This window comes from Taeniopygia guttata, chromosome 5 (assembly GCF_048771995.1).
Source record: "Taeniopygia guttata chromosome 5, bTaeGut7.mat, whole genome shotgun sequence".
Classification (NCBI taxonomy): Eukaryota; Metazoa; Chordata; class Aves; order Passeriformes; family Estrildidae; genus Taeniopygia; species Taeniopygia guttata.
Window position 1 is genome coordinate 17,248,255 of NC_133030.1, and position 16,803 is coordinate 17,265,057.

General features: G+C 39.8%; 1 protein-coding gene across 6 annotated transcripts in view; it reads right to left on the reverse strand.

The window, feature by feature from the left end:
- PTPN5 (protein tyrosine phosphatase non-receptor type 5) overlaps positions 1-16,803 on the reverse strand; it is a 77,892-nt gene that overhangs the window by 18,261 nt on the left and 42,828 nt on the right. For all 6 annotated transcript variants that reach the window (XM_030273885.4, XM_072929716.1, XM_072929717.1 and 3 more), the window contains exons 3-8: positions 14,809-14,990; positions 13,789-13,908; positions 11,855-11,938; positions 7,960-8,198; positions 5,153-5,342; positions 2,223-2,307 (exon numbers count right to left, since the gene is read on the reverse strand). In XM_030273885.4, the coding sequence (XP_030129745.3) occupies positions 2,223-2,307; positions 5,153-5,342; positions 7,960-8,198; positions 11,855-11,938; positions 13,789-13,908; positions 14,809-14,990 (900 nt within the window). The remainder of the gene's footprint in view (positions 1-2,222; positions 2,308-5,152; positions 5,343-7,959; positions 8,199-11,854; positions 11,939-13,788; positions 13,909-14,808; positions 14,991-16,803) is intronic.

Below are 16,803 nucleotides of genomic sequence, written 5' to 3' on the forward strand. Positions count from 1 at the left end.
CTTAGAAAATCCCCTTGTTAAGACCTTTAAAAAAGGGAAAGGATAGTTGGGGTAATTTGCAGCCTTCTGACAGTTTCACCCAGTCTCTGAAGCCTGCCTTAATTGGTCCTGAGTCAGTGTCTCAGCAAGACTCCGGAAAAGCAGTTTTGTGCTACGGGAAATTATTCCTCAATCTGTTAGGTCAACAGACTCATTCTGGCTTCAAAGACATTAGAATATTGTTTGTGAAATGATAGGAAAGAGCTTTTCTACCAAAACATAAACATGCATTTCTTGCATCCAGGCAAGCCAGATGACAATAACTCTTTCCCAGTTTCATCTTGCAATGAAGCACACTCCAAGAGGTGCTATTAACAAATATAATGGTTATAGAGAAATTAAAGAGTATTAATAGTCTCTTGCATTTTAAGGCTCTTCAGTACTCGAGTCTCCTTCCTTGAGGCTGTTTATGAAGCCTTACTCTTGTTCTAATAAGATGACAAAAGAAAACATTATTCCACTTAAGAAGTTCAGTCCAATTCCTACTGAAGTCAATGGCTGTTTCACTGATTTTAACGGGACCTGACACAGGCCCACATTCATCCACTTTGACTAGTGCTACCCAGTTTGTTACCATTGACAAGAAACATCCTCCTGACAGAGGCCTCAGCAAACAGCAACAGTGTATATGACCAAGATAATATTAAAAATGAACCACAGGTGCCTTTTTCATAAAAATCTTCAGCTGCCTTAGAAAGTAGAATAAAATTAAATTTATGCAAAAATTGTGCGTTACCCAATATCCTATTAAGGACAAAGTACACAGTAATTTTAAGTGCTGCAAACATGGAGTCAGCATGAAATGCTGTCCTTGGACAGACCAGATTCATGTTTCCTGGGATCTTTGGCTTTGAAGCATAAAGAGAATGTTTAGGTGTCTTTTCTATCCCTTTCTACTGCCAGCACCAAGCCCTGTGAAATGGAGGCAGTGGGATAAGAGTGAGGAGTCAGCCCTCTCCTTTCCTCAGCAATATCAAGCCATCCTATGGCCACAGTCAGGGACAAAGTTGCTAAAAGTTCATTCAAGGAAAAAAAATGCTCAGATCATAATAAGGCCAGAATAAAGTTGTTAACCTTTAGAGGGATGGTTGGGGAAAAGCAGTTATCTGAGATGATGAGCTCAGAGTGACAACAGTGGCTGCTGGCAGACACCCATATGGCTGAGATGAAGCGATACTAAATTCAGAATATACAGATCACTGGCACCTCGGGCATCTGAAATCAATATCCACTTTTACAATCTTCCCATTGCAGTAAAATCAGAAAATTAATACTTGAACGAATCATCTCAACCATTAGCACAGCAATAGTGAAAGGCTGTTAAATGCTTTTGCACTTCTGGTCTGAGGCAGAGTACGAAGTCATCAAAAGAGTTTCACACATCAGGCTGCAGTTGCTTGAGTTTGAAGATGCTAAAATAATCTTTTTTAAAACCATTTTCAATCTGGATTCATTGACTGTTAGGTATAGCTGAGGACATTTTTTACTTTACTGCACTTATATTTGTTAACCTGACATTGAACCTTTTGGATTTTGCAAAAGACTACTGTAGTAATGGTGCCATCTTCCAACAACAGCTTAGAGGGGGGAAAAAAAGGCATGACATTCAATTGTATCACTTTTCAAAGTATCTTAAAGTATGAGAGAGCGGAAAATTATGACGCTTGTAAAAATTGGTACCAAAATGTTTCCCAAAACTCCTACCCCTGACTACAAGTAAAACGAGTGTAAATATAAAAGAAAAATACTTTTCTGTGTCATCTTAATGCCATCAGGCCAGTTCCCAATATTCTCAGTCTGCACTTGAAAAAACATCTGTCAGGAAAATAACACTGCTAGAATTTGGTCTTTCAAAAGAAATTTCATCAAAGAAATCACTAAGTAACATCTTAATAAACCAAGTTCTTGGGTGAAACTTTTAAGCAGCACCAAATGATGCAATGCTAATAACTAAAAACCCTACATTTTTCTGAGGATCAGCAGCATTTTGGTTCTTCATGCTCTGTACCTCTTTGGAAATCTGATTTTTGCTTTGAAGCCGTGCTGCTGCTCCATAAACATGGCCTTTGGACAATACATTGTGGTGACAGTACATTTCCCACACTATGGAAAGGAAAATGCAAAGCCCTCCAGCATGCAGAATAAACGACTCAGCTTCAGTGACTTAAAAAGCAGAAACTTACTTGGGAGAATTGTTTTGTAGCGATTCTTTCGCACTAAGCCTGGAATATCATATTCCTTTGGATCAACAAAGTTCATTGGAATTTCCTGTTAAAAAAAAAGAAAAACAAAAAAACCCCACGAAAACATAAGAGACAGTCACTGTATTATTAGATTCACAGAAGGTATAAAAACCTCAAGCCCATTATGTCCTGCCTGCGAGGGAGGCAAAGTGATGAAGTCAGCTGGGACATATTGTACAGTACCACTAGCAACTTACCACCAAAGTATGATTGATGTTTCCTTTTTCTGTCACTGGCTTTCTTTTCTGAAATCCTTCATGTGAAAACGCTCCTAGTGACTAATTCATTGAGTAACACGCATGACATATTCACTCCTAATATTATTAGAACTGAATTGCAAGTGTAGGCACAGAGCGATGCAAGAGGTGGAACGCAAGACACTGCTCCAAGAGGATGGACCATCCTTTCTGACTCACATCGCTTCCTCTCTGAGGGTGGAAGTTAATAATTTGCTGGGGACTTGCACCAGCAACAAAGTATGACACACATGATGACAGGCTGGTGTGCTGACCCAACTCCATGGGGCTGTGGGAGCGTCACTGCTTTGCTCATCGTGCTGCCAAGCTCCACAGAAAAGGACAGCAAAGAGGTATTCGGGGATTGCCTGTGCTCTCTGTCTTTGCTGATGCAAAGAACACATGGAGATGGAGGGGCTTCCTCTTCCCCACTGCTCATCCCCTGCAATAAGGGGCTAATGCCAGGTGGGAACAAGCAGGAACCTTCCAGCAGCTGGAGTAGGAAGGCAGGCGAAGAGAAGGGATGTGTTAACCAGGTTCAGGAGAGATATGGGAGGCTAACAGGAACTGGGAGGCAGAGCTGGTCATCCCAGCTGCTGCACACTGGTTTTGAGAGACCACTACAGGACAGACTGGGAACAGGAATCAGGGTTTAGTGAGGCAAGTAAGGGAAACATTTAAGATGAGCAGAGCTATGGACTACAGAAAAATAGAATTATTAAGGCTAAAAATGTCCTCTAAGATCATGAGTCCAACCTTTCACCTAGCAGCTCCATGTTTACTGCTAAGCCATGTCCTTAAAGTGCCACATCCACATGTTTACAAACACTTTAATGAATGGTGATTCTACCACTTCTTCAGGCAGCCTGTTGCAGTGCTTTGTTCTTTCAGTGAATAATTTTTTCCTAATATCCAATCTAAACCTGCCCTGGAACAACATGAGGTCAGTTCTGGACCTTAGAAGACTATCTGCACTCCATCTCTGACAAAGTACTGAACACACTGTTGTATCTAACCAGAGGCAAATAAGGACAAAAATGTTTTGTTGAAGTAATTTCCTAGCAATTTTGAGAACTGCATAGGAACAAAATCTTCATATTTTTCTCAATTGTTTCTTGGTATTTAGTCAACCCAAACTCTTCCTGAGCCAAGCTCCATGGGCTGTTTTTGGGTCTTAAGTCATTCACTGCACAAGCCAATTCTTAGTGAAATCAACAGGAGTGCCGTCTCAGTAAAAACTCTAAATCTTGCATGAATTTCAGGATTTAGCCCTATTATTGTCCTCCCTGACTTTTCTTGCAAAATGAAACAATTGCTTGCTTTGTCTGGGATCTGGACTTTGAAAACCAAGTAGGTTAGACAGAGTGAAAAGAGACGATGAAGAGCTAGCTGGTGGTAACTCTTTCATAAAAAAAGAACTGGTTTACATTTTTAATTACAGAAATTATGTTTTGATTGCACAGCATTTTGTGCTCTTTCAGTTTTCATTAAAGAATTAAAATAGCTTGGGATGGCTTTGCTGCTGGATGATTCTATAACACCAGGAAGCCTAGTTCAAAATCTCTCAGACAATGAAGTGTATTTTTTCCTACATCTAACATTATTTTCTTTGCTTGAAAGCTACAGAGTAGCTCAAAAACTGGTGAAACTGTATGTGGACTAGTCCAGCAGTCAGTCCAGACACCAAGTGAACATTCCTTCCCTCAAAGAGCAATAAATACTTTAAAAGAATCAAGACTTTCCTTGCACAAATGCTGCTTTCCTTCAACTTGTACAGCACTAAAGGAATTAAGGATCACAGATATCTTGTGTTCTATTTTAAAATAGAAGCCCAGAGTATCCCCCTGTTCTCATAAAGGGAAAAAAACCCCTGAAACTGCACAAGGAGGGAGGACAGCAAGTGATAATCAGAGTGGTCTTTCCCTTTCAAACACTTAGAGGTCACAAAGAGGACAGGCTGAAAGGGCTGTAATGGTGCAAAACATGATCTTCCTCCTGCTCTGCTGAGATTTCTTGCTTAAGAGAATATTTGACATGGCAGTATTAATTTGAGTAGTTTACAACTAGTAAATTATTTTTGTGCAGAGAAAAGCCCCAGAAATGCATACTTTCTATACCTCCTCATAAATGACAGAGCCACACTGTTTCAGGTAACCAGAGAACATTTAGATTTGGAAAGTAGCTCCACATTAAGCATTCAACAGCAAAGAGGGTGGATTAGGACTAATTTCATCCCTAAGGCAACTCCAGGTATCTTTCAAGAAGTTATTCTTATAGCAAATGTAGCTTTTCTTCTGAATTCTAGTGATTGTTGCTGTTGTTAAAATGGTAATATGCATCAGCAAAAAAAAACCAACCCAAAACAAAATCTTGTGAAACAAAGACTTCTTGATGCTGTTGTTGGTTTTGCCAGAATCAATTCTCTAGTTTTTAAGTGACAATAGTACTGAAAGCTTTCAGACATTGTAATTTAAAGGAATGCTAAATTTGGGAATTGCATGAAATGCTTCACCGACAGAAGTGGAGTTTGCATGTTCTACTTTTAGACTGGCAGAAAATAATACCAAGGCCTCCTATGGAGAGGCAACATCCCATTTTTTGGATGCTCCTAGAAGAGGGAGGCCAGACACTCACAAAGAACTCTGCCTGGAGTATGAAAGGATCCAGTGCCTTCTTGTGCAGCTCCTCTTCAGTCAGGATGTTTGATGCCGTCTGGAGGTATTCTCGGGCTGACTGCTCCCGTGGGGACATGACATAGCCAAAGCCTTGCTCAGAGCAGCCTGGGGTGCACATATCCAGTGTGAGTGAAACATTTGAACCTCTCCTGCAAAACAGAGCAGTTGAAATATGCTCACAACAGACTCATCACTGCCAGCAATGACACATGAACAACTTCAGGAAATCACCCAGCTGGTTCTGGTGGGGACATATTGGTCACTACCTGTAAGAAAATGGGTGATGCTTCTTGTGTGGACAAGATCAGAATATGATTTTGTACACTGAAACATTACTGGGGTAAACTACCAGTTCAACTTTAGAAGAGACATAAAAAGCCTACCAACTGCAGTGAATAATTTTTCTATCTGAAAAATGCTCTTTCCACAACTGTACATCATAACAAGGGTAAAATGAAGGTCCCAACACTTTAACAGTCACATTATAAACAGATACTGTTAAGTGTAAAATTTTTTGTTCGTTAGCCACACAACAAACCAAGGAAGTCAAAATGCCTATTAGGAATAAAGTTTTAAAGCACTTCTGAGCTTCTGTTAGTCTCACATATGACAGACAAAAGTAAGATTCAAAAGCTGTCAGCAAATCTATATTTAAATATCTTTTACATAATAATAAAGCCACACAATATGATGATTACTAGGTAAAGGTTCTATACATTTACACAGTGAACCTATTTTTGATGACTCTCAACTCAAAAAATTTAGTTAGAGGGTATGTGCAGGAGCTATTAAAAACCATGTAGGCACGCAGGCATGACCAACTCACAGAGAGGACAGAAGCCATCACTTGGATCACAACCCTTTCCTGGACTCAGGATTTTGTCCAAAAGAATTTGCAGCCAGCCTCCTGCTATGATCACAGCCATGGGGAAATGCCACTAGTGGCAGACATGGAATCTTTAGTGATACCTTTCAAAGGGTTTCACCTCGCCCTCCTGTGTGCTATTAGACAGCTACCACATTTCTCCCCCAAAACAGATGCATTTGACAAGGATTGCTTTTGGTTCTTTCAAGGTAGAAGAGGCTACCTACATTAATAGTTCTTTAGCATGAGGAAATTAGATGATTATTTCTTCTTCAGCAACATTAGCTGCTGACCACCCCTTTAATTGCATAGGTGGCTAAAAATTGAGAGGGAAGGAAGAGAAAAGCAGAACAGATGCCAAAGAGGCAAAGGTTTAACACAACACCAAACAAAGGAAAAGTGACCAATGTGTAATGTAAATGAAGTTTATCAGGGCACAGCTCAAACCTGAAATTATGTCTGTCTTCTCCAGGACACATATATGTTGAAAATAAGTTTCCATCTTAAGTGTTCACATTGTACCTAGTTTGAGAACTTCAAGCAACTGCTTTCATTGCCCCACTTCTAGTTATTTGACAGGTTTTTCACGGTAATCCATTACTTTAACCAACTGATTATTCTCCAAGCAATACTCCCCAGTTCTCTTGATACAGTGAGTGTCTTTCACGTAGACTAGCAGTCACCTGAGGAGAAATGTCATCTCTTTAAAGTGACAGAAATGGAATGAAATAGGGATAGCGAAGAACACAAATGACTCACATATTTCAAGTCCAATCTTGCCTATAATGAAAAATCAACAGAGCAGCAGCTTCAGGGACAAGTCCCAGAGGTTACTGTGATCTCATATAAAGGTAGAATAAAACAATAAATGATATAACATTTTAGGACAATGTTATAATAAACCATAAAGCAAAAAAAAACATTCTAAACCCGCAAGAGTGCGAATTGAAAGTCTCTTCTGTAACACTCCTTTTTACTGTGTCCTGAGGAGCTTCAGAAAATCAGCACTGTGTTCTTAAAATCTAAGTTCTGTCCTTTGTTTTAAGCTTTACAGATGAGAATTAACTATGGTTAGCACTCTAATTAAGCTTGAAAACTGAGAAATAAAGAAAGAAGATCTTTTGCTATGCTGGGCCCCTCAGTAACTTCATTCTTATTGGTAACATCATCACTTTAGCAGAATTTATTCACAGGAATTCTATCATCAAGACCTTTGTTCTATTTCACTAAGACAACTGAAAGGACACAAAACAGAAAAATATTTTCCTTTAATCTTGAAACTGCCCGTTCCCAGCTGTGAACTTCTCTGAGAAGCTCCTCACTTGCCCAAGAATCTCCTCTTTTCAAGCTGCCCTTAAGGTTCAGGCAGTGAACACCAGCTCACCCCAAAGTTTCATTACTGGGTTCATTTGCATAATTTGTTTACTTATGGATGAACTAATTTATATAAGGAATGCTAAAGACTATCCCTTTTTCTGTAATTTGCTTTTGGAGAAAAGACTAGTCCTCCAGTATGACAGGGGAAAAAAAATATCAATGAGACCCTCCTCTTTCAAAGGTAAAAGCTTTTACTGCTCTATAGGGGATTTCATGCAATGCATCTGCTGTCTTGATGAATGGTGAGAGACTGATCAAACACAAATAGATGTATTCAATAGAAAGAAATGATGCTTTAGAATAGCACTTGTTGACAGCTATCCAGAAACTGTGTGCTGTTTAACTAACGTGCTGTATTTATGACTGGACTGAAAACAGGACAGGAAGTAAAGCAGGTGCTTGACTTCACAACCACATTTGAAAGTGATATTCACAAATACAATAAAGCTTCCTACCAGGATCAGAACTCCTAAACCCACAAAATCTGGGAGCAGACTTTTCCCTATGAGTTACATCTACCCTACCTTTCCTGCAAGCCCACGGATTTAACCGTCAGAGTAGCTGGGTCTGTCTCTGCTTTAATGTCCATTACGCAGTCAAAGACTGGAGTCTCTGGTACAGGATCCAGATCTAGGAAGTCATCTTCATTTTTGTCCTCTGTCCACTCTGAGTACGTGAAGGAAGGCTGCCGGCTCACAGACTGGCGTCTGTCCTCTTGCAGCGGGAAGGGAGGGTCTGGTGGGGCTCTGAGGAGGTGCCAAAACTGGAGGAAACAAACATTTAAACAAGATTCAGCTTGTAGCCAGCCCTTCCATACAGCCTAGTGCATGGGTCTTTAGGGCAGCAGCCCAGTATTAGAATTGGGGAGTACTGAAGAGAACAGGAATGTTCCATGCAGGAGCAGCTTTGTGGTGTGTGTTGCAAGGATTCACATCTACCCATTCAAACCTGCTTTCAGCCACAGAGGTTTCCACTGAGCTAGCCAGGCTTAACTCAGGGATACAGTGGAAGTGGAATGTGCTTGTGACCATCATATGCAAGCCAACGTGATATCACTGTCCTTTTGTTCAGTTTCTTACCCTTCCCAGGCTTGTTTACAAAATAAAACCCAGTGTAGCATTCTGCAAATCATATCTCTCTTGATTTAATGGGTTTCCATCTGAAATTTGCATATAGCTATCTTAAGTTAATATGATTGAGCTGAACATCTTTAATAACCAGGCACTGTACCCCAGATTTATGCATAAACCCATCATTTTTTTGAAGAGGCCTCAATTTTGATGTACCTGATCCTGGGGCTCAAAATGCCCATATCTGTTATTGTCCAGGACACAGATTGTGTTATAATCTAATTATCTGGTTTGAACATGGTATAAACATAAAATAAAGAATCCTGTGAAGTTTTAGGAAACAACTGCAATATGAAAGTTTATATTACAAATTAACAAAAGTTTTGAAATTACATTAATCTAAAAAATTTCCACATCATATCAGTTTGCACAGATGCTGTGATAGGCTAGATGACTTGCAAATCATATTGGTAGACTTCAAATGCTCCACACAGATTTCAGTTAAAAATTTCAAGCCCACCTCTGAATTCCACGATCTGGAACCTTAGGCCAACTTCATCCATCTAGCATAGAACTAGGAGTAGTATCACTCAGGCTAATGCCATACAAACTATACTGAATTGTCATGTATCCTTTTGAGACTAAGAACAGGTCTTAGTTTCCACAGTAAAAGGCACTTCTTGTCCTTTTCTTACATGGCTTTTAAAGGACCAGTCGATTTTTTAAAACTGCCACTAAAAAAGGTCAGATTTCTCTTCCTAGGCTACTAAAGTACATGTCAATGTCATGTATGACGGTGTCAATTTCAAAATTGGGAAAGAAGGGCTTGGTCATAAAGGCACTCCTTAAAGGAAAAGATTTCTTCAACGTCTCTTCTAGGGAGCACATGGCTCAAAATCAATTAACTCAGCTGAGACAAAGGGGAAAAATAAAGAAAATTGTTTTCATGCAATAAACTGTTATCCACCAGGCTGGGATTGTAGAAACCCTGCCTGGTTCAATTGCTATTTTCAATGTTCTGCCAGTGACTATGTTATAACTTTTTCTGCAAATACTGATAAAGGCAGATATTTTCAAATCTGTACATTGCAAAACAGAATGACCTCAGACATCTGAGAGGAAGGTGACAGGTAGACAGGAGGGGACAAGGCTAGTGTGCTCTCTCTAAACAGTCTCTCCTTCCTAATGTCCATCTAGGAAACAACAGCCTGGGCAAGATGGACCACAGGTCAGAACTCACAGGGCACTTCTTACACTCTGCAGCCCAGCAATTTATCCAGAGAGCAGGGTGATGCAGAGTGACATGTGTGCCTCTACTCTAGCTAGAAAAGCCTTAGCACAGACCACAGAAATACAAACCAGTGCAAACTCGCCAACATGGGAACTGTTAGAAAATGTTTTTCTATACACAAATTTTAACCAACACAAAAATGGACCAAGTCTACTTTAATCTGTAGTGGTATTCATGTTCACTTGTAAGGAGTTCACATGCAAAATTGTCCAAAGAGAGATCAGACTTTTTGGCCATAGAGAGCTTTCACTTAACTCTATCTTCTGTGCTAAGAATGGGTCAGCAATAAATGATTTCATGCACTGAGAAATAGCTGAATATGCGAAAAAAAAAAAAAAAACCCAAAAAAAACCCAAAAAAACCCCAACAAAAAAATCCCTGCTATTCAGATTTTCAGTCCAGAACATTTTACTGCAAATTTGCAAATTTATAATTTATCTGGAACTCATACAGTTCTTGACAATTCTTAGGTATCTTTTTTTTTAATATTTGCAATTACAGAATTACCACAAGTTTATTTTTGAGGACAAAATTAATCTGGATGAGGTACAGCAACATCAAAAACCCAGAAAATTGCATAAAACTCATCAATGATCAGAATAATGTAGGCATTAACTATAATTTCTTTGCCTTGTGAATAGTTTTTAGAAAGTCCATTTTCTTGACACATTAAACAGAAGATTTTGCCACAGTGCTGCCTCTGAGTGAACTTAAGCATAGCATATAATATGACATTATTTCCTAGCAGGGAATGTGGCCAGCAAATCAAAGGAGGCATTCCCCTCTCCTTGGCACTGAGGGAGCTGCACCTTGAATACTGTCTACTAATTTAGTTCCCCTAGTTTAAGACAGATATGGAAAAAATGGAGTGGTCCCAGCAGATGGTTTCAAAGGAGGTCAAGGTCTAGAGTGCAAGAAAAAGGTGGAGGGAATTGGGCTTGTTCAGCCTGGCAAAGAGGAGGTTGGGGTGTTCTGCAACTACTTGAAGGGCAGCTCCAGAGATGCAGCCAGATATTTCTTGGTAGTATCAGCTGATACCACAAGGAACAATGGCCACAAGCCTGCAGAAATTCAGCCTAGACATTTACATTTGTGAAATTCAGATGAGACACGAGGAAACATCTCTTGCCCAAAAGTGCCACATGGTTGTGGCACAGGCATACAGAGAGATGATAAACCTTCCTCCCCTGAATGTTTTCAAAACCTGAGTGGAAAATTTCATGACTGACTTTACCAAGTGTTGGCAACAGCCTGGCTCCAAGCAGGATGTTAGACTAGCAGTCTCTGCCCACCTACAGTCCCATGATTCTGGGATGTACTTCATTATGCTGTCCATCACTCAAACTGCATGTACACAGCACAGCTTTGACTTCCTGAGCTACCTGGGATGCAGCTCTGGAAGGACAGGAGGTGATGCTCTGTGTGCATGTTCAGTAGCTGCATTCCCATTCTAAGAGAACAGCATAGAGGTGTTTGAAAAGCCACATTCAGCTGGAGCTCCCTGACAACACAGAGTTCTCCTCAGCTCTTCCATCTAGAACGCAACTTTGTGCCAGTTAAACAATCCATGGAGAAACACAACACACTGCTGCTCCCCACTAGCTGACAGCTAACTAGATTAATTGTAGTCATGCCCCTTAATCTTGCTCTGCAGCTGGGGCCTTGGCCTACATCTAACAGGACTTCAGAAGAACAGTGGCACTCTGGAACAGCTCCTTCTGCCATTGAAATCAATGGATGATGGTCCTGTTAATGGACACATCCCTTCTACTTCAGTGGAAATAGTTTGCCCATCTGTGGGTGGAAAAAATAAAAACCATTTTTATATACCATTCTACTTCAGTGCAATCCCCAATTCACCAAGAAATTGAGTAAGGCTAATTCCTCTACATAAAGCAAGCATATAATTATACAGAAACAGCCCCCAAAATGATGCTTTACAATTAACTTGGGCATAACATCAACTTTTGTTAAATAAAATCTTATAAAATCTTATAAATTTTATAAAAACTCCCTGAAAAAGGGCATGAATACAGTTTGTGCTGCATCGTAACTTACCAAAGATCCTACAAATAGCAGTCCTAGAGAAGCCAAAGACAGCAGGATGTATGATACCACAACACTCCCAACTGTAGTCAGGCTCTGTGGAACGACAGAATAGACAGTGATTTATGAAGAATTTAGGGCCACAGTACAGTGTCTGCATGCACGTTCTTGGCCAAGCATGTATTATTTCCCATGAGGATTTACTGATATCATACTCACCTGTGGAAAAACTGCCATCAGCACCAAAAAAAAAAAAAAAAAAAAAAAAAAAAAAAAAAAAAAAAAAAAAAAATCCAGGCTTTGGAGAAGATTGAAACTTAAACCATCTCTAAGCTCCAGCATCTCAGAAGGTCTAAACCCCAGATTTCACTGTGAAGGAAAACAGGAGTTCTGCTTCCAATCCTCACACATTGCCAAATTTGAGATCTGAATCCACAATTCAATTTTGCATACTGGACCAGTACTTCATCGCTACAAGTCAGGGTGGTTTTTATACTGCAGAAATGGCTTTAAACTAAGTTTAGTATTGTTCCTGGGTTTGGGGATCCTTAAATAGAATCCAGCCACAGAGGAGTTTTCTGTGCTTTCTACACATTCAGTGAAACACCATAAGATTAACTCTCACCACTGGCAATGGAACTGTTTCTGATGTCTTAGTCATTTTATAGTAGTCTATAGTTCAGCCTGTTCTCTGTAGTAGGTGCAAAATTCAGTTCTAATGGGCTTCAGTGAGCAAGCAATTTTATTCTCTTTTTCTCCTACTAGTACAGCTAATGAGAAATTTGGAGTTAAGAGCTTCCATTTGCTTATTTTAACATCAGAAGATTTCTTTGCCTATACTGTTTTCAAGTGTAAATCTGCACAAATAGTGCTATAATAAACAGTCCTCAAGCGTATGCATCAACATCTGTACAGAGTCGTACTTCGGGTGTTCTTGTGGTGCATTCTAGGAATCACTTTCCTCTGTGAAGGGCAATTATTGCAAGTCAAAATTATACAAATCAGTGCTTTTCTGTAAGGAACAACAATTTGTTAATGATTGAGTCCCTGCAAATAAGACACAGGCAACAGTCTGTGAAGAGCTCTGTGCATAATAAAGCCAACTTCAAAAGAAAAAGTGCTTCTTTCAAAAAAACCCAAAAGAGTAGGTGACATGCAGCTCATAAACACTGAGAAAACAGGAAAGTCTCCCCTGTACTTCAATCACAAGAGGCACTGAATCTGATTTTCTATTAGCACTGAAAAGCCTCTGCCTCAAAGATTATGTACAATGGATCTAAGCATTCTGAAAGCAAATATATTTCATCAGATTTTTGAAAGTAGCTGTTCACCACTTAATTAAGGTTCTGTCCACACAAGAAAAATCTGCACTGGGTATAATTACCAGTAATTTATCAGATGAATCATTCTGGTATACATGTCATCATGTCATGGTGAGAAGCTAGGCAATTTTACTGGGGTAGCTCTGTAGATATAATTGAATCTGTGCACCTAGTACACTTGAAATACATTTCCTGCACACAGATATGTTCTAAACATTCAACCAAAAAAAAAATTTTTGAGACTATGGTGTGATTTGCACCTTTTATATGGGTTGATCCATTCTTCCAGAATTTAAGCTTCTATTCATCTTAAGAAATGAAGTTCCAGCTCTCTCTTTACTGTGGGCTTAACCTTAAGGAGATGACTTCTTATTGCTTTGTTTCATTTGCAATAATTTGCACATAATGAAAAATCTGCTGTGCTGACCTAACATCAAAGTCAAAAAATTCTGCCCAATATCTGAAAGATAAAATATTCATCGGCTTTCAGCAAACTCTTCTACCATTTCAGGACGTACACATGAAATACACACATATTATACTTATCAGAAGAGCTGTTAAAAGTACCACCCAAGGCAGCTACTGACATTAACTGTATAACCATAGAGGAGCACAGGGACTTACCTCCCCTCGGTCTGAAAAAACCTGTTTAAATGGGGTGAGCAAGTAAGAGAGCAGGTCGAAGGCATTCTGAGCTGCTGGGATAGTCCCATAAGTGCTGTACCACAGCATGATGCAGAGAAGCTGTGCAATCAATCAGGAAAGACGTAATTAGCATCTCTCATTATACACACATTCATTTTCATTTCAAGACTGCATAATTAACTAATTTAGTTAGCATTGATTTAATGTTGATTATCACTTGTGCTTTAAGAAGCCAGGTATTTTCTAGGCTGTAGCTTACCAGGAATAAAAAGACTGAAGGCTCCAAGCTCAGCCACTATTAACTAGATGTGCATTACTGAGTTACAAAGGCTCCCTCCGACCCTCACCAGCAAAAGGGCTGGCCAGAAACACCAAGTGGAGCAACACTGAAAGAGCAACAGGTTCCTCTGGCTTCTAAACTTTCAAGAATACTACTTTTAGATCAAAACCAGTAATTCCATGAATTTAGGATGTTATTGAAAGACTCTTAAGGCCTCTCTCAAAGCTCTCACAAATAGCCATGTTTCACATAGGCATCGCTATAAATACACACACACAAACATACACACGTGGAAACGTTTCATTTGAACCACCCAAGGGTGCTGCACATGCAACAGTTAACATAAACTACAACAGCAATGACTTTATATTTAACACACTCGCAGAGAGGTATAACCTCATCCCACACCACAGCTTTAAAGAATACACTTCCTGCTCCACTAGTTAACAACATGGGTCTTTACCTCCGTACATATCCACTACAGAAAATGGATTTAGTGAGATGTTGGTCATTTGGCAAAGGAGGCATTTACAGAGCGGGATGGGATCTGGGACGTCAAAAGGCAGGAGCTGCTCTCAAGGCAAAGCCATGAGAGGTGGCTGCAGAAATGAGGACTGCACCTATTCCCATGCTACATCGACAGTGAGTGAGGAAGCCTCCCAAGCCAGCACAGCCAGAAGAAGGGTCCCAGCATTCCAAAGCCATGCAAGCTGCCTTACCAGTATCTGCGAGAGGACAAACAGATAGATGTTGTCTCCGGGTATCAATCCATTCCATGGGGGAGGCCAACCGAGCACTGCTGTTTTCTGGGAGGCTTTCAGGGACTGCTCCTTCCTGCTCAGCTCTCCTTGCCGTCCTTCAGCTTCATCCACGGACTCCATAGCAGCTGGACGGGAGCAACCTTCACATGAAAAGGACACGTGCAGGGGATGGATGAATGGGATGCGACCCCGCAAGCACCGCGGGGGCTGCAGGGCTCTTGTTTTCCTGCAGACGATGGGTACCTCGCAGTTCCGCCTCAGCAAGCGCAGCTCAGGATTGTGAGCGTCACACTCTGTTAGTGCAGCTTTATTCACCTACCTTCATCAGGAAAAAGTGAGTGTGGGTGGATAAATTATTTTCCCTTTCTTTCCGGAGGTGCAGATTCTGGGCTTTGTTGTTAACAAATTCTCATTTACATTGCTGCACTTTTTCATTTTTACTTTTTAAAAAAAGCTACCTGTGCTATTGCCTAGCTACACACTTCCCAGCTACATGATGGCAGAGAACCCATTTTACACCTTTCTGTCTCCATTTCTCTATTTCCTTTATTTGTCTGCTTTGTCTAATCTGATTATAGATTTCAGAGGTAGAGACTGTTTCATATTATATGTCTGAATAGTGCTCAGGGACCCTGGGTTTTGGTTGAGTGTCCTAAGGCACTAATAAAATAGACTTTATTCCAATAACCTACTTCTTGAATGAATTCATACTCAAGAGCTATTTAATAATGTTGCAATGCTGTTCTGTTCAGTGGAAATAACCACTGCTGTGGCTATTCCCTCAGTAACACTATTTTGAATAGAGTCTGTGTAGATACAAATTCATTTACAAGTGAGAAGGAGTTAAAGATCAGAATCATTGGGTGTAAGTATTACTGACTTACATCTTTGGACATGAGAAATGCCCCAAAATTGCCTTGTGTACATCACTGTAAGCCTAAACCAGACTCCTGTGTCCCAGGGAAAGGCCACACCATTGGCCCTTACATGGTTGGTTGAGGTCAGGTTTCTACAAAACGTTCCTCTTCACAAATGTTTCTCTAAATTTCTCACACTTGTAACTCTAAGTCAGATAAGCAGCCATTAACTAGCTACAGCTCTAATCAGGCAAATGTATTAGGTGAGGGTCTGACCATAGTAACAATTCATCTTTTAATGCTGCTTTTTTTTTTCTTTTTTTTTTTTTTTAATGCTAGATATCATGGGAAGTCCACCTTTCAGTCCTTAAAGTTGAAAAGTTTCAAGCTTCTAAACTGCTTCATATCACACTAGATTCAAGAATTGAGAGGAAAACACTTGTTAATGATTGCCAATTTTTCCTGCTATTTTTGTGGGATGTTTATGTTCTGTCTTTTGGAACAGGAATTTGAAATTTAGCAGGAACACAGTCTTTGTGTCAGAAACTATTTTTGTTACCTTTGCAGAGAGACATGCACCTGTGGCTGAGATCTAAAGCTTCAAAAATATCTTTCTGCTAGTTTATTATTGTTTGCTCCTAAAGTCTCTAACCTTCCATTTTCAATAAACATAGTTTAAGTTCTAATTTTCATTTATCTTCATTAAATAATGCACCTCTGTCTCTAAGAAGGATTACTGAACATATTTACTGTTTTTCAAGTTCCGATGATTTCCTGTCTTGCATACTCCTCCCCAAATCTCAAGATAAAATATGCACAGTGCAAAACTAAAACAGCATTGGGAAGACAACCAGACCAAGGAGTGCAAGGAGCCAAGGAATGCAGATTTCACGCTCAGATTTCAGCTGGTTTTTATAAGTCATAATATTTCATATTTCAGAACTTTTTTTTTTTTTAAACTGACCAAAGGTGCTGCCTTATGTAGCAGGTAAACAACATTTTTTTTGTTTCATACTTGCTAACAGCCTGAGATTTTACAAGGTCATTTCTGGTTGGAAACAAACCCCTGACTATAATACATCGATGTGAAGGCCAC